Consider the following 22,728-nt stretch of genomic DNA (forward strand, 5'->3'; position numbering starts at 1 on the left):
TAGCTCAGCCATTACAGTACTCTCCTCGCAAGCGGGAAACCTGTGGTGTGATTCCTGGCAGGGTGAAATGTTGGGCAAGTTTCCTTACTCCAGACTCCTAGCATTAAATAGGAACCCGGTTATTTGTCGATTAGCGGATTGCATTCCTTCAAAAAAATAATAAATTGGTCGCTTCAATCCATGACTGTTTGTGGGATACTGCTGAGCGCACTAGGCTGCTATGTTTCGCCCACAAATATACAGTCAATTCACTTTACAGTATATTCTGTAAAGTGCTAGAGACGTCTCGAAGATGTGATTAAAGCACAATGTTGTTATTATATCAAATGCAAGGATTATTATTACTATTATGGAAAGAGTACTAAAACCAGAAAATAAAATGTAAGCAAACATTAGTTCCTTAACCAAGAGCTTCATTACGATAGAATTTTACAAGTTAATCAACAAATTCTCAACCAGTTGTTGTGCTCAGTCTTTATTGCATTCTGTCCTGTGCCATTTAGCAGCTGTTTATTCACACAGCAGTCGTTATTACAGGAATGACAGTGCCTTCCTTACACAGTACACGTCATTCAAAGTAGTTTATTAAAAAATGTAATTTAATTTGCTGGAATTTTGAATCCCTTCTCTATGGTAAGCCCAGCCTTTGCAACCCTTTTCTCCACAATAACTGCTCTAGCACTGGTGATGCATTTTATGATCATTGAGGTTACAGACTTTAAATATACCTGCCACACTATTGGTTTATTAGTAGTCTGCCCTCGGGTAAAAATAGTTCATTGAAATTAGCAACTGGGCCTCACAGCTCCCTCCCTGCTCAACAACATATTACATTTACACAACAGCTTTCACGTCGGGAGGACGTCCCAAGACGAGAATTTGGACCCAAGTTGGGGATCAGGAGGCATCAGGGCAGGGGTAGAAAGAGGAAGGTCTTGAGACAGGCCTTGAAGGAGGCAAGGCAAAGGGACTGTGGGATGGAGTTCCCAAGGGCAGGGGCAGAAAGGCTGAAGGTCCGACCGCAAAGCACAACCCACCTAACTGGTGGCTTTCAGTCGCAGCTTCAATTCCCAGTCTCAGCTTCAATTCCCTACTCCCTCGCATAGCGTCTAGAGCTGGAGGATTTCTTTAGAGATGTCAATATAAACCCTATTACTTGCAAAATATTTGCCAACATATAAAGTCTTTCTGGGTGAAGATCTAAACCCAACCCCCAACGTGATGTGTGTTATTGTAATAAGACCATTGTTTTAAGACACAGCAGTCTCCATATTAACGAGCAGGGAAACTGAAAGACAGCATAATTTCAGCATAAGGGATTAGGCTGGATAAATAAAACACATTCAAGGATGTTTTGTAGGCATTTCACCTACAAGTCATTGCACTTTACAGTACATCCTGTAAGGCACTTTGAGACATGTCTCCCGACATAAAAAGTGCTGTACTAAATGTAAATGATATCCCCCTGGCAAGTAGCAAACGGCAGCATCCAAAATCTTGTTGGCAGATTTTAGGATCCCAGCAGCAAACAAAATGTGCATTGTCCCAGTCATGTTTTAAAGATTTTTGATTGTGAAATCAACAACATGCTGCCTTTGCACCTGGAAATATCAAAAATGGAGATGGCTGTGTAGATAATATCCGCTGTAATTCACGGGCTGGCTGCCAATCACTACCAGCCCCCAAGCTACTAACTTGTGAATTCGAGCCAAATTGTGAAATACACTGCTCAGCTTTGATGGTGCAATTGATTTTCCCAAGCTTGCTATTGAATATCATGCAGTCCTGTAGCATAGTGCCTAGAGCACTCGCCTCGAAGCGAGCGAGAGGATCTGGGTTCATTTCCCAGGCAGGGTGAAATATTAGGTTGCTTACTCTGTACACCTGTTTACCTAGTAGTAAGTAGAAACCTGGTTGTTAGTCGATGGCAGATGCTTCGAGACGTCTCAAAGATATAAGGCACTATATCAAATGCAAGGATTATTATTATAGGAATTAAACCAAAGAAAAAGGAGATGAACTAGTCAGGACAGCGGGTATCTGAACAAATTTTAATTTGAGCTTACAGGTTTGTGCAAAACTCATACTGTATTAGCATCGTTCCTTTATAAATGGCATCACAGGCAATCAGTTCAACTCAAGTTTCTTTTAATACTTTTTTTAAAAAAAACGTGTTTCTGGAATAACTTTAGCCTTGGGTTTCATTACGCTTAAAAAGTGAAAAAAAATCCAGTAATATTGCTAGCTCAACCAATGCGGCACGCAAACACAAGTAATCAATACACAGGGAGTGCGAATTCCCATTTCAAGAGACGACACGGAGAAACCAAATTTAAACAGCCTTCAACAACCCAAAATCTTTACTGTGAAATTAGAAATGTTCATTGATATGGTTATGCTTTTCTACACAATGTACTAAACGCAAGTTTTCTACAGGGTGAGGGGGCAGTTTGAATCACATTAGATAACTACGATGCCTGTAAGAGACAGAGAAACAGGTTGTAACTCCAGGTGGTATACTACAGTCCATACCCTACAACATATTAATGGGAATCTGGGTTTTCAGGCAAACAGATTTGAAATCAATCATTTTATTGTACATTTATCTGCAGGTCAATACGCCCTAGGGGTAGCCATAATGAAGTCTTTTAACAATTCATTCACGCTGAAGCATCATACTACAATATTTATATAACGCCGTCCAAACAGCAAGACCAACAGGGCACACACTATCCCTTCAGCAACCGCTTGTGGCAAAAAATGTTTTGTTGTGTTCAAGGTGACATACGTTATGTGCGAATCCTGAGGAAATGTTTTCCCTTTTTGGGCATTCCCTGCCAAACCCGGAGCATTCCCAGGTAAGAGAAGCCAATTATAAAACTTCCCACTGCTTTGCCCTCAGGATAGAGCAGCCCTTTCTGCAACACTGTAAAATATCTGTTCCCCACAGAAAATATATTTCCACTCCTGAGCAAGGTTTCAAATTTACTACTGTACTGTCAAGTTACATTTTGTGCTGTAAGCCCGTACCCACAGTGAGGGAACTAGATTGAAGTGTGCTGTGTGAAAGTGTGGGGCAACTGCAGTGGACAGAACAATGGAAAAGCTTCCCATCCCATCAGCTTTGGACTGGACTTGAACCCAAACCCAAAAGCCTGCGATAAAAGGACAGTGTGCTCACCCACAAAAGACATTTAGACAAGAAACTGTCCACCCTCCCCGACGAGCCCTATCCCTCGCTTGTTGCATAGCAGTAAAGGCATCCTCCCAACAAACTGAAGCCAATGATAATTTTGCACTACAAGGAAGGATAATTAATGCAGTGTCCACCCTATAACAAAGCTTTTTTGCAGCATAACTAAAATACCACCACCACTCCACACCCTTTACTACACACACACACACACACGTGAATTACTCTGAGAACTTTCAATGTTTGCTTTCAGTACTTCCAATGTTTTCAGTGGAAAGCGCCTCAGAAACAAAACTCACACATTGTCAGATTTACAAATGAGTCAAGTTGCATACTGGTCAGTGCAAGTAAACCCCTAGGATAGTGATTAGTTCAGAAGCCCACAGGGTACAAGCAGCCAATAAGACAGCCTCACCATATTTTTGTGAAATATATGTATGGGGGGGGGGGGGGAAGCAATGCCTAAAAGAGTTCAGAGTTTCTTATGCCTTGGATTGAATGTTTAATGCCAGCTATTATGCAAAACACTAGTTGATTTTAAGTTTTAAAATTCAGCAGTCCAGTAACAAAAAACAAGCTTTCCTTCTGTATAGATCCACTAATCAATCAGTCAGCACCGACAGCCACACCCACCACACGACCAGTAATAGTGGTAATGAGTCTGCCAGTGACCACTGCAGCTAACAGATTAAAAAGGTCTACAAAGACTGATACAAGTGTTCAAACAAGAATAGACTGTAGCACAGTCAAATTTATCTCAACTAATTCCCCAAATGCCAAACAAGATACACCTCACACAGATAAGAACATAAACTCCAGGGAAATTCTTCACTCATTTTAATACCATTGCATGATAAATACAATAAAAGAAATAAGCAACTGAACTGTATTTTCCTTTTTTATTATATTTTTATCAGTCTGGTGACAAAGGCCTCGAGTGAAATTTCGCAGCATAACACCTGCAGTCCCCCACACACCCCAGTCTCGCACCAGCACTGTTTTTGAGTGCCTGTACGACATTCGGAAATGCCAGTCCTATCAGCCTAGGACAAGCGTTGACATTGTATTAGCTGAGTTTTACAACGTGAGATACCAACAAAAGCCGGCAGAAGTATAACAGAGGTAATACAGTTAGTTAGTTGCACGTGGCCACTAGGTGTATTGTGCCAGAAACCCTCACTAAGCAAGGCAGATGGGCACCAACCAATCACAGGCTATGTGGCTCTTAAGAGTTCACTCTACAGACCTGTTCTACTAACAGAGAGGGCCAATAGTGAGAAACATTAGAATCCAATCTTTCATACGGAGCATCAGCAAGAACTGTGATTTAAGTTTGATGTCAATCAGCCTGCGGGGACGGCTGCTCAGTCGATTGGTCAGGAAGGTCCGGCCGGCGCTATTTGGAAAAAAACTCTAAGGAAATGAGGTCATGGTGTGAAGGCCGTTACTTTGGCTACAATTAACCCAATTAAGATCTATAGTTTTGGCCTGAGCAGTCAGGTCTGGCGTCTTGATCCCGTTTACTTGGTCATTCCCTTGATGGCGACAGCGGTCTCTTCACCCATGGCACTCACAACGGAGATCTAGGCAAGCAAAAAAACAGAGGTCAGAATACAAGACGATCAACAACTTGCATTTACGCAGCACCTCTCATTCAGGGCAGTGTCCCAGAGCCCTCGACAGTGGTGGAGCATGCCGCCTAGCCAGGGGAGGGGAGAGATGACCATAGGCAGGGTCGAAGAGGAAGATCAGTCTCCCTGACCAAGCACACCACAAGCCTCCTGCATGTTCAACAACAACATTTCATTTATAAAGCGCCTTTCACGTCGGGAGAATGTTCTATCATTCTAGATGTAAGTTTCTAAAGTGGGAGTATATCTCATAATAAATACAGTAAAATAAATTGCCCCAGTTCACACATTCAGCTTGCAAGGCTTTATCTTTAACAGCTATCCAAAGAACAGGCAGGCAGGACCTCAATTTAACATCTAACCTGAAAGACAACACCTTCAGACAACTCAGTGAGAAACCTTGTCAAACCTTGCAAGCTATGCGGTTTTAGCTGGTTACACTCCAGCAGTTACCCCAACGCATGCCCTGGGGTTCCCAAGCCTTGGCTCTTGCCAACCTGCACCTCACACTCTCCAGAATTAGGTAAGCAGGATGGGTCTCTCCAGGGCCAGAGTGAACATTCAATTTCAACAATCTATCTCTGGGATTTCCATGTGTGGGGAGATGCATGGAAATCTTAGTTTGGTTTTGGAGCCTCGAATATAACCAAAAACCTCAGGTGTACAAGCTAAACTGTAGCACCATTAGCACTATATTGTAACTTAAGTCCAAGCTGCTGCCACTTTACAGTGTGCTTACCAGAAGCTCTTCCCCAGCCTCGAATTTCTGTTCTATTTCCTTTCCCAGTTCACCTTCTGGGAGTTTAAGATCCTCACGCACTTCACCACTGTCCATCAGCAGAGAGAGGTAGCCATCTGTGATCCCAATCAGCTGCAAAACACAGTCACTTTAGCTAAATAGAAACGGTTATTGCAGAGTTAGGCATCAGGTTGAACACCCAGTTATCCTTTGTACCCCACACCCGGTCCCTGGCCAGGATCCCTTCACTCCACCTCTGCCACATTGACAACCTTCACCTGTAACTCACTCCAAAGGCTGGCCAAACCCACATCCATGCCTTCGTCAGCCCTGCCTCGATTACTCAAATGCCCTCCTCGTCGGTCTCCCATGCTCCTCTATTCACAGAATTCAACTAATTAAAAACTCCACTGCCAGCATTATCACCTGCACTGTCTCCATTACTCCATTTACTCCCTATCACAGAGCGGATCGATTTCAAGATCCTCACTCTTGTATTTAAATCCCTCCACGCCCTGATAGCCCCATCTCTCCAACCTGCTCTCTCCCTACATCACTACCCACTGCCTCCGCTCAACTGGCTCCGCCTCCTCCTTGTCCCAGACCCTCCACCTCACCATCGGCGGCCGTAATTTCAGCCATTATGCCACAAAACTGTGCAAATCTCTCTCTTAGTCCCTTCACCTTGCTCCCTCCCTCGCCATTTTCAGGTCGCAGTTGAAGACTTTCCTCTTCGACCTGGTCTACAGTCACCTCCCCCTGGCTGGGAATCGGGCTCCACCACTGTTAAGCGCAATGAGATGCCACCCGGCAGGGCGCTATATAAATGCAAGGTGTTGTATGAAGATTTTTACTGGTCTAGTTGTTCTCTCTTAACTACACAAATAATTTCTGAAATTATAAAACCACCCCATTACTTTAGTTCTATACATTACGTAAAGGGAACTACGTCCATATTCTACGTAGCAATTTAAACATAAACAAGATATATGTGAATGTACTTATACCCAGTGCTTTCCATACCCAGATCAATTGAATAGAACTATACCCTTCTACAAGAATATAGGAACTGAGCAAAGCAATGAACATGCGGTATTCAAAGGGATGTCTTAAGTCCAGCAACCCTCTGTATTTCAAATCCAACGTTGAGAGCGTGGCATTGATGTTAATGGGCACGATTCAATCACTTAGAACAAACAAAGCAACATCCACTAAAATGTTGGGAACGTCTACAGGTATTTTTATTAACAGAAAAAAATTGTTGGAAGCCACCAATGTCTTCGAGTATTTGAAACCTGTAGTTCAACTAGAAACCGTGGACATTAACATAAATATTGAGACAGTCAAGATTACTGCTTTGAATTGATTCAAATATACCAGCATTTTGATAAGTGCCACATTCTATAGCTAGCTGGAAATAATAATAATAATCTTTGCGGTTGATACACAGTTTATATCATCGAGACATCTCAAAGTGTTTCACAGAATATACTGTAAAATGTCCCATAAACAGCCATGGAGTGAGTGACCAATTTTATTTGGGGGATTGTTGGCCAGAAACTCCCTTCCCTTTTTGAATAGCGCAAATGGGTCTTTAATATCCACCCAAAAAGGCAGACGAGACCTTGGTTTAACATCTCATCAAAAGAAATAACAGTAAACTCCAAAACTAGGCCTAAAATATGGGGAAAATATTGGTGTTTATTGTACTGTTTGTTGAAATATACCATTTCTGATCACTATTAGAATACATCAAATGCAAGGATTATTATTATTAAATACAAATGTGAAAATTACACCATAAAGAAACTATTCAGTCCACAGCCAAGCTGCAGTACTGTTTGTGGACCCACTTAAAGAAAAAAAGACTGTCAAATCTTTCTGCACTGAGTTTATTTAGCAAAATTCTAGTCATCTACCTTACTCTACTGTGCAGCAAATTTGTGTGAGTTGATATCGGTACGCTCTGACACAAGCCTGATACAAGCCACAAAAACAACAGTTCCCAAGTATAATTCCTGGCCCGTTATGTTACTCATTTACAAACAAGAAAGGAAAATCTATTTCCAATAACTGCTCAATACAATTAAAGATAGGACCCATCAGTTAAAGACATGACCAGTCATGCCCTGCTGAAAACGTCTAGGCTCACAAAAGGTGAATGGTAACTTGGGCAGAGCAGAAAGTGCCCCTCAAACACCTGAATCCAGGCAGGGCTGTGTGAGTAAGAGCAAAGGAAAAAAAATGTAGCACCCAAGCTGCACACACCTTCCAAAAAGAGACAAAATTTACATGATTTAAACACATTTTGCCCACAAAATATAGTCAATTCACTTTACAGTATATTTGGTGAAGCGCATTGAGACGTCCTAAAAACGTGATAAGGTGTTGCATCAAATGCAAGGATTATTAACTAATCCATTTAGGCAGCATTAAAATATACAGAAAAGGCTCTCCCACAGTAGCACCAAAGGGTGGGAATATCAGGATCAGGACAATTTGATCACCCTACAAATTGCTAGTGAATCAATGCCAGTTACACTCCCCATTGCCCTCAGGAATCCCAGGTAGTCAAATTGACACCTAGCAGTTTTTAAAGAGATAGTTCATTATTTAACAGTTAATCACTAGGCTTTAATGACAGACACAAAGTTGACAATACTTCGCCAGATCTAAAATTCAGTCATTTAACTGCCTTAGTAATAATACTTGGATTTGATTTAGTGCCTTTTCATGACAGTGAGAGATCTCAAAATGCTTCGCAGAATACAGTGTAAAATTGGATTGATTGTGTGGTTTTGTGAGCGAAATGCAACAGCCGATTGCAGAGGGATTAATAACCCTGGAAAGCAATCCACCAATCGACTAACAACTGAGTTCCTTTGAAGCTGAAATATATAAATTAGGCTTAACATTTTGGCATACAGTGGAGTCCTGTAGCTCAGTGGTTAGAGCACTCGCTTTGCAAGTGAGAGACCTGAGTTAAATTCCAGGCAGGTCAGGGCAAAACCTTGGGCAAGTTTCCTTACTCCACACAGAGCCTAATAATAATCCCTCCAAAAAAAAATAATAATAAAAATTGGTCATTTGCAATCCACAACTGTTTGTGGGACATTGCTGTGCGCAATTGGCTGCCGCGTGCGCCCACAAATATACAGTCAATTCACTTTACAGTATATTCTGTGAAGCGCTTTGGGACGTCTAGAAGACATGAAAAGCGCTATATCAAATGCAAGGATTATTATTATACTCCTCGATCACTAATTCTGGAAGCTTATAGTATAAACACTGTTCAAACTTCTAACTTGTGCATAGTGTGAGTTGCTGAGTCAGTAGTAACTCACATAAGTCTAATTAAAATCCTTTTCACGGAGTAGTTATTGAATAGAACCCATACAATAGAAAAAGTGCCACATACAGTTTAAACCAGTTAACAAGATAAAGATCTTTTGCCTGCCCATCCTGCTGTTCCTGATGCTTGAAAATAAGGATTGCTTATTTGTATTTTGGTGAAGTGTAAGGTGCTTTACACCTGGAATCCCTTTTACTTTTTTCCCCACCCTGCCAGTCTCTCTCTCCTCTAATCTATCCCTGCACTTTGCTCTCTACACGCCTAATTTGTTCCTTTCCTTTGTCGGTTTCGATAATTTGACAGTCAGACTTGTACCAGTTGGGGCAACACCCATACCACTTAGGAAATACATTTCTCAATAGTGGATGTTCTCCCAAGATGAAAGGTGCGATATAAATGCAATTTGTTGTTGAAAGCAGTTTGTGCAACTTATACCTCCATTGAGATAAAATGCCCTCAGGGAGAAAAAATTGAACATATCAATATGCACACTACGGAATAGAGCAGACTTGAAGCAGCCCATTTAGTTTAGAAAAGTGGTAAATTCAGATTAGCCCAAATAGTTAGTAAAGTAAATAATCAGTGACATCAGGTTCATTTGTCACTGTACATAAAAACACTCACGATTACATGTAAGAAGCTATTGATATTTCAACAGCATAAAACATGGCAGCCAACCAGAAGTGCAGGAGTAATCCAGCCTGTACATCATACGGAAATTCCAGTTCGCACACAATGCACCATTAGATGCTAAATACAACCTCTAATAGCAGATTCTACTGCATCCTATAAGTGCAAAGCATCTCTTCAAAATATTATTATTAAAGTATTAGACAATTGGCAGATTGCTTTCTGTGGGTAATAAAAATAATAATTTGGTCACTCAATCCATCACTATTTGTGGAACACTGCTGTGCATAACAGTCACAGTATATTCTGTGAAGGCTTTGAGTTGCCTCGAAGACGTGATAAGGCACTATATCAAATGCATGGATTATTATTATCATACATTCAAATTCAGTATCACTAAAATTTCTCATTTGAAGAGGTCCGAAACTTGATCCACAGCCAGTTTTCAATTTACATTTAATGTCACCATACAAACTACACAAAGAGTGACTCAAGACACCCACATGGGAAATTCCTCCGAGTGAATCACAGCAGTCGACACAAGACTCACCTGGTAATCGCATCTCTTGATGTTAGGAACATCCATGTTGTGGGTGGAAGGACAGATATCTTCATATTTCTTCCCAGTGAATATATCAATGCCAACCAAATGAACCTGTCAATATACAACACAAATACTCAGCATAATGCAAAAACCGCACAACAGCTCAAATACTTCAGCAAATACAATCAGAACATTCTGCTGTGCAAGAAAAATTAAAGGTTGCCCTCCCTCAAGGGACGCAAGTATTGATGCACTCAGTCTTGTGCCAAAAGCCAGTGTCTACTTGCCTGCAGATCAAAGCTGAGAGGAATTCTAGACCAAGGGGTATACAGCACTGCGAGTGAGCAGGGGTTACCAGGAGATACCAGCATTTCCCGAATGGGGACATGAGAAAATAACTGCCCACCACAAGTTTCACTCATTTCTCTCAGCGATTTGTACGTCTCCACAAGATTAGGAGCCAATTCCGTTTTTTTTGTGCATGATATTTTGCACACACGCAAATTATATGAACTGAAAAACATTGTTCGTTAGAGAACCGTTTCTTGAAGCAACCTCCAGCAAGGAACTCCAGGCTCCGTCACAAGGTTAATTTACACAGGGCAAGTATCAGCAATAGCCGACCTCACAAGAGCTTTCCAGGCTTTGTATATTTTTACACCAGTGTGGGAAGTATTAAATTGACCAGCACACAATTTATAAACTTTCTGAATTATTTTACAAATGCATCCATTGCAAACATAGTACTGCTTTCAAAGCCGTGCCATAAAAGAATGACATCACAACTTCCTGCCATCACAGCAGCAATAAAACCTGCTTGACTGTAAATACAGCAACGCAAGCTGCTACATGGATATGCCAAATTAAAAAAGCTACACCCGTGGAACAATACCACGATGCATCCGCAACACAAAAAACAGGCCATGCAATACACCTAGTCTTGGATTGAAAGAAACCCAGGAATCATTTGAAGAATAAAAATAGCTCTCAGTAAAATATGAAACTTGATGGCGAAGTAGAAACACTGGCTATTTAAAAAAACAATTCTCTGTAAACATACAAAAAAAACTTACAAAAACATTACAGAGATTCAATTATAGACTCTCTAGATCTTATGAAGGGCGTTAAGCATAGTACTATACTGTACCTTGGCATGGCCGTGCTTGCCAGTCTTGGAGGTTGACATCTCAACTATCTTGCAGGGACGCCCCTTGAGGACCACAAATCCGTTTTTACGCAGTGAGGAGCACTGCGTCGGGAAGGTGGCAGATGCCCCAGCATCACCCGTAGTGAAATCCAACTCAGGGACCTCCATTTGATTCAAGGCTGACGTTTTATTGGACACTGAAAGAGGAAGAACTGACTTTGTAAATAAGCAGTTATTTCACCGTTATCCCGAATATTTCTCATTTAACTACAAGTTTCGCACTATCAATGTATCTATACAATTGCTCTTTTTTAATGATGTTTTAAGGGAGGTAAAATACAGTCAACAGACATCAACCCAAATGCATTAAAAAAGAGAATTTTACATAGAATATGAATTTGTAAAAGCCTTGGATACGTGCAAACATTTACTGCTGCTTTACCATTACTGAAACAGAACCACAGAACTCCCTCCTCTTCTCATCCCTACTTTCTAATCCAGCAATTCATCCTGCAGTACATCAGCCCCAAGTGGCCATTCTGCAAATCGTGTGTTGAATGAGACTTCAGCCACATGGGACAGCGCAGCCCAGCCCAAACCTGACAAATTTTGCACGGGGAGTAGAGAAGGCATGGAGCTCAACGACTGTACACATTCAAGGTGGAATCTTGAATTTTACTACACAGGCCACAGTTCTTTATTTTAACTGTTCTTTTTAAGTGTGCGCAACATTCATCCTTATTTCCCTTCTCATGCGCTATGTACATATATCTATATAACATTTTCTCAACACAGACAATATGCTTATATAAAGAGGGAAATACATATATATATATACATATACACACACACACACATACTTGTAGGTCGGAGAGGAGCAGCAGTGCTGGCAGAGATGGAGCTGTGATGGTGGTGGGGGGAGGAGGAAAAAAGCAAAACCTCCTGCAAGTTGTGCTGTCTGTCGCTCTTTGTCCAAGCCCTGCCTGCCTCTTAAAATGCAGAGACTTTAGTTGAGGGTAAGGGGTGGAGGGGGAGGAAGAGAGAGAAAGAAAAAAAACAAATGGAGGAATTATTTTTTTGTTAAAAAGACACAGATTGGGTACATCAGGACATGGAACGCATACAGGTAGCTTTTAAAAAGGGAATTGGGAGCAATTCCAAAAGAAAAATCTAGAAAAGTGCGGGGGGGGGGGAGCTGGGGGTGGGGACAGAGAGCGCTGTCAGGGCCCCAGCACAGACACGATGGTGAGCTCCCAGTGCTGCAGGATCCCAGCTCTCTCTGCTATGGCGCCTCCATCCATGGTTAGTGGCTACAAAGAGGGGCCCCGCCGCCCGCACATGCGCAGCAGCCACGCTGCCGCATGCGGTGACCCCTGCCCCGGAAGTGGCCGGCCACCCGATTTGCTCCATCACGCTGGTCCCTCCCGGAGCCTGCGGCCTAGCCTGAGAGCCGCCGCCTTCTGCTCCTCGTCGGCAAAGTTAGAGCCGTCCGCCCGCCCGCGGCACCGGGGGTGGTGGAAAGGAGGGGAGGGGAAAGTCACAGACCGGGACAGCCATCTCACCCACCCAGGGGCAGCTCTAGGCCAGGCCAGACCGCCCGACCTCAAGCCGCGGGCTCAGTTATTAAAAAAGCCGCCGCCCACCCATTCATTCCCTGCCCTCCCCTGCCCGCGGACTCGAGGCCCCAGTTCTGGCGGAGGCCTACTCCCGAATGCTGCGGCGACGGTTTCCTCTCTCTCTTGCCCCTCACCCCAACCCCCCCTTAACAACAGCCTCCTTCCTCCCTCCTCACCCCCAACCCCAGCCCGTCACCGCATCGGGCCGCCCGATCCCCGAAAGCCAGGTCAACATTTACAGCCGAGAGCGTGCTGGGGACTCTCATAATTGGGCGGGTGAGGGGGAGGTTGGGAAAGAGAGAAAAAATAACGGTCCGAGGCCTAACTAAATTCAAACCAACCCACCTACTCCCCCCGCCCCCCCCCCCGCGCGCGGCCCGGCCTCGCCTCACAGCGGCCAACCGCGCATCGACAACAAAACCGAAATGGTCGTCGCTCGTCTTCTATCTGTTTCTCTCCCGCTCCCCCCCTCCCGCCATCTCTCTCTCTCTCTCCCCCTCCCACTCGCCGCCATAGCCGCCGCGCCCGCCTCACTCACCACCGGCGGCGGCGGTTGGAGCTGGAGCTCACGCGGCGCGCGCTGCCTCACCTCACAGCCCGGCCAGAGGAGGGGCTCAGGGCGCACGCGCGCCTCCTCGCCTCCACGCGGCCACGCCCCCAACCCCGGGCCAGCGGAGGAGGGGCCCGCGCTCATCCAATAACAACACCCGCTCCCGCACTCCCACCCTGCCGCACCTGCTTACGTCAGCACGTTGACGTGCGTGCCTCTCGCGAAGAGACGGAGACGCAGCGTGGACGAGGACGCGGAGGGTTCTCCTGATCAGCAGCACCACCACCTGCACCGTAACCCCGTACTGCGCAGCGTGCTCCCTGCGTCAGCACGTTGGTGTGCGTGCAACTCAACCGAGGCACGGGGAAGGGGGAGGGTCGCAGGCAGGAGGTGGGGGAGGTGTAGGCTGCGAAGGTAAGGCAGGCGGGGGAGAGAGGAGCAGGCTGGGGGGGTGCAGGCTGGGGTGGGGGGATGCAGGCGGGGGGTGGGGGGATGCAGGCGGGGGGTGGGGGGGTGCAGGCGGGGGGTGGGGGGTGCAGGTGGGGGGGGGGTGCAGGCGGGGGGGGGGGGGGTGCAGGCGGGGGGTGGGGGGGGGGTGCAGGCGGGGGGTGGGAGGGATGCAGGCTGGGGTGGGGATGCTGGCTGGGGGGGGAATGCAGGCTGGGGGTGGGGGGGCAGGCTGGGGGGGATACAGGCTGGGAGGGGTGCAGGCTGGGGGGATGCAGGCTGGGTTGGGGGGGAGATGCAGGCTGGGGGTGGGGGGATGCAGGCTGGGGGTGGGGGGGATGCAGGCTGTGGGGAGGGGATGCAGGCTGTGGGGGGGGGATGCAGGCTGGTGGGGGATGCAGGCTGGTGGGGGATGCAGGCTGGGGGGGGATGCAGGCTGGGGGGTGGAATGCAGGCTGGGGGTGGGATGCAGGCGGGGGGGATGCAGGCTGGGGGGGGATGCTGGCTGGGGGGAGGGGATGCAGGCTGGGGGTGGGGGGATACAGGCTGGGAGGGATGCAGGCTGGGGGTGGGGGGGGTGCAGGCTGGGGGTGGGGGGGTGCAGGCTGGGGGTGGGGGGGATGCAGGCTGGGGGTGGGGGGGATGCAGGCTGGGAGTGGGGGGGATGCAGGCTGGGGGTGGGGGGGATGCAGGCTGGGGGTGGGGGGGATGCAGGCTGGGGGGGGGGATACAGGCTGGGAGGGATGCAGGCTGGGGGTGGGGGATGCAGGCTGGGGTGGGGGGATGCAGGCTGGGGGTGGAGGGGGGTGCAGGCTGGGGGTGGAGGGGGGTGCAGGCTGGGGGTGGAGGGGGTGCAGGCTGGGGGTGGAGGGGGGTGCAGGCTGGGGTGGGGGCGGTGCAGGCTGGGGGTGGGGGGATGCAGGCTGGGGGTGGGGGGATGCAGGCTGGGGGTGGGGGGTGTGCAGGCTAGGGGTGGGGGGTGTGCAGGCTGGGGGTGGGGGGGTTCAGGCTGGGGTGGGGGGGTTCAGGCTGGGGTGGGGGGGGTCAGGCTGGGGTGGGAGGAATGCAGGCTGGGGTGGGAGGGGTGCAGGCTGGGATGGGGGGTGCAGGCTGGGGTGGGGGGGGTGCAGGCTGGGGGTGGGGGGATGCAGGCTGGGGGGTTCAGGCTGGGGTGGGGAGATGCAGGCTGGGGTGGGGGGGTGCAGGCTGGGGTGGGGAGGGTGCAGGCTGGTGGTGGTGGGGGCTTCAGGCTGGGGGTGGGGGGGGTTCAGGCTGCGGTGGGGGAATGCAGGCTGGGGTGGGGGGGATGCAGGCTGGGGTGGGGGGGATGCAGGCTGGGGTGGGGGGGGTGCAGGCTGGGGTGGGGGGGGTGCAGGCTGGGGGGGTGCTATATTGAGTGAGCACAGGTGCAGTGTGCCAGCCTGACTCAGTGGCAGCGCTCTTGTCTTGGAGTTACAAGTAATGGGTTCAAGCCTCAGGTCTGGATTTGGAATCACACAGTCTAAGCTGACGCTCCAATGTCGGGCTGAGAGTGTGTTGGGTGTTGGAGATGCTGTGCTCCTGATGAGATGTTAAATCGAGTCCCATCTGTCTATTCATGTGGATGTTAAAGATGCTGTGTCTCTACTCAAAAGAGAAGGGAGTTGCTCTCTCAATGGATATCCTGGCCAACAATCCTCCAAATAAAATTGGTCTCTCACTACTGTTTAATATATAATCCTTGCATTTGATACAGTGCCTTATCATGTCTTTGATTGTATAATTTGTGGGTGAAACCCAGCAGCACAATAGTGTCCCACAAACAATCGGGGATTGATTGACCAATTTTTTTAAAAAGGGATTGTTATCCCCTGGAAAGTGACCCACCAATCAACTAACAACCTGGTTCCTACTTACTGCTGGGTAAATAGTCCTGTGGAGTAAGGAAACTTACACAATGTTTTGCCCTGCCCAGGTCCTCTTGCTTGCGAGGCATGTGCCCTGACCACGATGCTCCAGGACTCTTTGTGGGACATTTGCTATGTGCAATTGGCTGGCATGTTTTGCACAGAAAATAAACAGTTAATCACAATGTGACTTTATCAAATGTAAGTATTATTAGGTGCTGTCTTCCATCCACCAGGCGAGTGAGAGCAAAAACCTGAGTTTTCAGATGTCATATGACCAACTAGTGACTTGGACGAGGGTAAGGGAAATGGGGTCTCTGAGTTGAGGCTTTTTTTCTTTAGAGCTCAGAAGGTGTGAGGGGATTTAGAGGTACAGTGTATTAGATGATGAGAGACTTAGTGGGCAGGGGAACATTATTTCTTGGGAATCTAGAAGTAGGGCATAGTTTTAGAATCAGAACTGGGAGGTCCAGAACAGAAATTAGGAAAAGCCTTTTCCTACAGGGAGTGGTGGGAGGGTGGAATTCTCTGCCGCAGTCGGGGCGGCAACTGTGTGCACATTCAAAACAAAAGACTGGACAAAACGTTATGGATGTCTAAGAGAGTATAAAGTTGAGGAATATGGGGAAGCAACCAGGATATGGGATGAGGGATAGGATCTAGGATATGCAATGGTGTGGATGAGCCAAATGACCTGCTTCTCAGCTGTATTATCCACAAATCGATGAGCTGGCTCCAAGGTGATATGATTCGCAACGGAATGTCAGAATCAAGTTCAGCCTCTGTGAAGGTCTCAGTTAGTCCTCCTGCGCTTTGAGACACAGAACAGCAGCTTACAACTCAACATGTTAGAATGGGAGGAGCTGCCATTGTAATCTCTTATCAAACCATTAAGCATACAGAGTTCACATTCACCCGCAAATATACAGTCAATTCACTTTACAGTATTCTGTGAAGCGCTTTGAGACGTCGAGAAGCCGAGTGTAAGCAACAATAGCTCCTGTGGGTAGTGGAATATCAGAGGGCGTATCTTGACTGCAAGTCTATTGGAGTCAAAGTTGCAATACGGCCTTGCAGCTAAGGGATAAAAACAAGGCTGGGATTTGAGAGTAGATTGGAATAGGTTGCAGAACAGATAAAATCAACCAGACTGTTAGAGGGGAAATGAATCACTAGATAAACCCAGACTTCTTCCCTTCAAAAGAAACATCTCCCTCCCTCCCTGCCCAGCCTGCCCCATCCTGTAGGGGGTCCTGTCCGTGGAGTCCTGTAGCTCAGTGGTTAGAGCACTCGCTTTGCAAGTGAGAGACCTGAGTTCAATTCCAGGCAGAGGGCGAAACCTTGGGCAAGTTTCCTTACTCCACACAGAGCCTAATAATAATCCCTCCAAAACCCAAAACAATAATAAATTGGTCATTTTCAATCTACGACTGTTTGTGGGACATTGCTGTGCGCAATTGGCTGCCGCGTTCGCCCACAAATATACAGTCAATTCACTTTACAGTGTGTTCTGTGAAGCACTTTGGGACGTCCTCCCGACGTGAAAAGCGCTATATCAAATGCAAGGATTATTATTATTATTATCCTTTCAAATGCATATAAGATGGTAAATAGTATATAAAAAATAAACCACATAAGCAGCAGGACAAGAGGGCATAAGTTCAGGGGTGTGAAGGGCAAGTTTTGGACAGACGCCCGCAAGTATTTTGTTACACACGGGGTTAGCAGCAATAACTGAAACGGTTAACCAGGGAGGGTGGTTGAGAAGGGAATACTCATTTAATAAATAGCTTGATTCTGTAAAGGTGAGGATGTTAGGGTGGGGATTCTGGAAATAATTAGATCAAAGTGAAGGCCTGAAGAGTCATCTTTACTTGGACCTCTCATGTGACCTTGTGATTATGTCATTTCTGACACCAGATCTTTTCTCATTACTTACAAGAAATATCTGTTATCTGGTGAGTTCGGAGCCTATCAAGTGGGCCGAAGAGCCTTTATAATAATAAAAATCCTTACATTTGATGGAGCGCCTTATCACGCCGTTGAGACCAAAACCCCTGATTGTCCAGCGCCCTGGGACGTCTTTCCGACATGAAGAACACTATGCAAGTGTAATTTGTTGTTGTTGAGATGTCTCAAAAAGAATATATTGTAAAGTGAATCGTCTGTATTTTGGGGCAAAACTTTCTACAGAACCTCTCACGATAATGTAAAGAGTGGAATCCTTTTATTCCCAAATTACAATGACTTCCCTCCCTCCCTCCGCTCAGCCGGCTCCGGCCTGCTCAACGTCCCCCAACCTACCGTCCCACCATTGGCGGAAGAGTCTTCAGCCACTCTGCCCCCAACCTCTGGAATTCCAACCCCCAATCACTCCGCCTCGCCCTCTCCTTAGTCTCCTTCAAGTCCCACCTCAAGACCCTCCTCTTCGACCATGCCATCGGCCACCCCCCTTCCCCTCCCCTCCCTTCTCCCCCTCAACCCCAGCTCGGGTCTGAAAGGCTGTACACTGTCCAGCGCCTTGGGACGTCCTCCCGACGTGAAAGGCGCTATATAAATGTAATCTTGTTTTTGCTGTTGTTGTTCATCCGACACTTCAAGTCACTGAGTTTCATCTGTAAAGAAGTCAGTGCAGTCAGCACTGACTTGAACTCACACCCTCAGGAATGAATTAACGCTGTCAACAACTATTTACACTTATATAGGGGCAATCGCGCAGGATGAAGATTTCAAAGTTAAGGGACAAACAAGATGCCAAAGTTCCAGACTCGCTTAGTAAGGTGGAGTGTGCATCCTTGGATGGTGATGCTGTCAGTGCCTGAGGTGTGGAGGCACTGACGAGAGCCAATCAGGAGGGTCTCGGTTTTGTTGATATTGAACTGTAGAAATTTAGCTCTCATCCAGGACTTGATGTCTGACAGACATTCTGTCAGGACAGCAGTGGATCCTGGTGTAGAGGGTGGAGGCAGAGGGATAGAGTTGGAAGTCATCTGCATACATGTGAAAATTGACCTCGTGTGGAGCTCCAAGGAATGCAACACGAGAGGGTGCAGGAGCTAGAGGAGAAGCAATTTGTGTAGATGAAATGGAGACGGTGAGAGAGGTAGGATCTGAACCATTCATGGATAGAACCATGAAGGTTGAGGTGAGAGGAGAGGCAGTGGAGGAGGATGGTGTGGTCAATGATGTCAAAGGCAGCAGAGAAGTCAAGGAGGCAGAGAGAGCCCTGGTCGCAGATGGACAAAATGTCATTTGTCACTTTGACCAGGGCTGTTTCTGTGCTGTGGGCAGCACGGAAACCCGATTCGAGGGGTTTGTGAAGGGAGTGGCGGGAGAGGAAGGAGCGAAATGGGAAACAACTCATTCCAGGACCTTGGAAAGGAAAGGGAGGTTGGAGATGTGGAGGTAGTTTGAGAGCAGGGATGGGTCCAGGGAGGGTTTTTAAGGATAAGTGTGATGATGGCCATTTTTAAAGGGGTGGGAATGGTGACAGTGGACGGGAGAGGTTTATGATGTCTGAGTAGGGGGTGCACACGATGAAAAGCAGGCTGAATCCTGCATTGACTTGACCAGCAACCATTTTATTTTGCAAGGAAATAACAAGCCGCTCACTGAAGCAAGTCTCTATTGGATAACCCAGTGTGAATGTCTGAGCCAAGGTTTGAGTTACGCTTATTTAAGACCTATTCACCTACATTAGGTTCCTCTGCACTCCATGACCTGAAACTATTTTCATTTCTGCTGCCAATCTCTGCCAAGTGACAGAACAAGGAAAGGCACCTGTTGGCAACAATCCCCCACCCCACTCCGTCTCATCACACATGCCTGTCACATTAATAGTTCCCACACTCAGGCAATGAGAAGAATGAGTCATTAATCTGGAAGATTGTTGGCCAGGTCATCAGGGTGAAACTTCCTTCTCATTTCCAATGGTGTGGCAGGATCTTTAATATCTACCTGAACACATGGGATCCTGGGCAAACAGGGCATGTCCCCCCAGTGCTGTGCTGGGGCATCAGCCCAGCCTGAGACGTCACAGCTTGATGTGGTGCCTGAACCCACAGCTTTCTGACCCAGAGGATAGAGAGTTACCAAGTGAACCAACAAAATGGAGATTGTAGTTGAACTGAAGCTCCTTATGAAGGGAAACATTCTGAACCAGTGGATGAGTTATGCTCCCTACAGTGGCAGCCTCACAAGCAATTCCATTCTCTGGCTTGCTTCCAGCGTTCAGCCCTGTCTGGCTGCGACCAGAAAGGCCCACGTTACAGCAGCTAAAATTAGGGTCCATGGCCACAGCATGGCCTGCACACAACCGGGAAGGAGGAGGAGATGTTATAGACCAGCATGTTATGGGCCTTTATGAGGTCCTCTCAGAAACATTTCATCAGCAAAATATAAAGCAAAAATATACAGTCAATTCACTTCACAGTGAAGCACTTTGTGACGTCTCAACAAAGAGAATAATATTAATAATCCTTGCATTTGATATAGTGCTTTTCACGTCTTCTAGACATCTCAAAGGCGCTATATCAAATGAAAGGATTATTAATATTATTATCACCAGATCAAAATTAAACTAATCTACTGCAGCATGAGCACAGGATCAGGTTCAGAAATGAAACAAAACGAAAGCTAAATTAAGTTGAGTTTATTCCCTTGGAGGCAGTGCAGAGGAGAGCAGTGAGGCCGATGCCCAGTGTTAAAAGAATGAGCTATTAGTAATGATTAGACAGGTTTGGGCTCTTCAGTTTTGAGAGAAGACAACTTAGAAGGGACCTTACAGAGGGTATACGTTTTTAAATGGGATTGAAAAAAATAAACCCAGATCAATATGTTAGAATGCACTCAGACAGCAGAACAAGAGGACAAGTTTAGAGTTCTAAAGGACAATTCAATGGAAGATATCAGAAGTTTTTCTTTACCCAGCGAGGGTGAAGAATGCTAAACAAAATGTTGCTGTTGAATTCTGCAAACACATGTTATAAATGTGTAGAGTATTATAATAATCATTTGACATAGTGCCGCATCAAACAATAAAAAAACTTGCATTTATATGTCGCCTTTCACGGGGGACAGCAACTCAAAGCGCTTCGCAGGTTTGGTTGTAAAATGTAGTGACTGTATTTGGAGGCAAGTTTGTGTACATGAAATTCCCTTTTAAATAGTCCCTCTCCGCTGCCCTGGAGTCCTCTGAACTCCTCCCCCTCTGGCCCACCTCTCGCACCAACCCACTCGCTGCACTCACTGTCCTCCACAGCACCCTCTCCACCACACTTAACACCAGGACTACTGGCATCCTAACCAACTGCCTGTCCAACATCAAGTCCTGGATGAGGGACAACTTTCTCCAACTCAACATCAGCGAGACGGAGACCCTCCTGATTGGCGCAGCACCTCCGCACCTCAGGCGCTGCAGCATCAGCCTCCACGGCTGCACACTTACCCTCACTGAGCCAGTCAGGAACCTGGGGGTCTTGTTTGACCCTGAATTGTCCCTTCTCCCCCACATCCATGGCATGACCAGCACTGCCTATCACCACCTCCGCAACATTGCCAGACTCTGCCACTGCCTCACCCCTCAGGCCCCCAAACCCTCACCCACGCATTCGTCACCTCAAGGCTCGATTATGGGAACTCCCTCCTCATCGGCCTTCCCAACTCTTCCCTTCACAAACTGCAGATCATCCAAAACTCTGCAGCTCGTGTACTCTCACACACCAGGCTCCGCGACCCCATCACTCCCACCCGTGCCCGACTCCACTGGCTCCCCCATCCCCCAGAGGATCAAATTCAAGATCTTCATCCTCAATTTTAAAGCCATCCATGGCTTTGCCCCCTACCTCTCTGACCTGCTGACTTCCTACTAACCTGCCCGCTCCCTCCGTTCATCAGGCTCCGGTCTGCTCCATGTCTCCCGCCCGATCCCCCCTATCATTGGTGGCCAGGCTTTCAACCTCTCTGCCCCCACACTCTGCAACTCCAGCCCACGGTCCCTTCGCCTCACTTCCTCCCTCGCCTCCTTCAAGGCCGGTCTCAAGACCCTTCTTTTCGATCGTGCCTTTGGTCGCCCTCCCACCTCTTTGCCTTCCCTCACCCCTACCCCACCCTTCCCCCATGCTTGGGCCCCGACACCTGACTGTTCAGCTCTGTGGGACGTCCTCCCGACGTGAAAGGCGTATAAATGTAATTTTGTTGTTGTTGTTGTACTGTGACTTCTGTTTCAACAGCATTTCACACACTAACAAATTTTTGTGTTAAACAAGGCTTCCGATCTCCCGTTTCTTGTTCAGTGATAATCTTCTGCTGACTCCCTCTGTTTACTGCGTTGATGGAGGAGGCGAAAAGTTCTTTCTCTATTTACAACTTCAGAATCATTGACAATTTTGAAATCCGAGAGTCCTAAATCTCCTTGGACTTGAGGAGTCTCTCGCTACCTGAGGCTCACACCCCAAACACCAAGGCTTCAATCCGATACCAGCCACTGAGCATAATAAAAATAATAAGAATAATAATCCTTATATTTAATATACCATCTTATCATGTCTTTGAGCCGTCTCAAAACGCTTCACAGAATATACTGTAAAGTGAATTAACTATATTTTGTGGGCGAAACACGGCAGCCAATTGCGTACAGCAGTGTCCCACAAACAATCATCATAATAATAATCCTTGCATTTGATATAGCGCTTTTCACATCGGGAGGACGTCCCAAAGCGCTTCACAGAACACACTGTAAAGTGAATTGACTGTATATTTGTGGGCGAACGCAGCAGCCAATTGCGCACAGCAATGTCCCACAAACAGTCGTAGATTGAAAATGACCAATTTATTATTGTTTTTGGTTTTGGAGGGATTATTATTAGGCTCTGTGTGGAGTAAGGAAACTTGCCCAAAGATTCGCCCTTTGCCTGGAATTGAACTCAGGTCTCTCACTTGCAAAGCGAGTGCTCTAACCACTGAGCTACAGGACTCCACAAAGGTGTAGTCATG

General features: G+C 46.8%; 1 protein-coding gene across 2 annotated transcripts; it reads right to left on the reverse strand.

Moving 5' to 3' along the window:
- Positions 1–2,037: 2,037 nt before the first annotated feature.
- eif5a2 (eukaryotic translation initiation factor 5A2) lies at positions 2,038–13,459 on the reverse strand. 2 transcript variants are annotated; one of them, XM_007909672.2, is made up of 6 exons: positions 13,391–13,457; positions 12,097–12,240; positions 11,237–11,433; positions 10,096–10,200; positions 5,564–5,695; positions 2,038–4,776 (listed from the first exon to the last, which is right to left on the reverse strand). In XM_007909672.2, coding segments are annotated over exons 2-6 (498 nt in total). In that variant the 5' UTR covers positions 12,098–12,240; positions 13,391–13,457; the 3' UTR covers positions 2,038–4,713.
- Positions 13,460–22,728: the final 9,269 nt, after the last annotated feature.

The sequence above is a fragment of the Callorhinchus milii genome, unplaced genomic scaffold, assembly GCF_018977255.1.
Source record: "Callorhinchus milii isolate IMCB2004 unplaced genomic scaffold, IMCB_Cmil_1.0 Scaffold11, whole genome shotgun sequence".
NCBI lineage: Eukaryota > Metazoa > Chordata > Chondrichthyes > Chimaeriformes > Callorhinchidae > Callorhinchus > Callorhinchus milii.

Bases quoted from the DNA above. Each gene is read 5' to 3' on its own strand.
- eif5a2 (XM_007909672.2), bottom strand. The intron at 10,201-11,236 runs GTACAGTATAGT...GTATATTGACAG, and splicing joins GCAAGCACGGCCATGCCAAG to GTTCATTTGGTTGGCATTGA. The intron at 5,696-10,095 runs GTGAGTCTTGTG...TGTGTTTTGCAG, and splicing joins TCAAGAGATGCGATTACCAG to CTGATTGGGATCACAGATGG.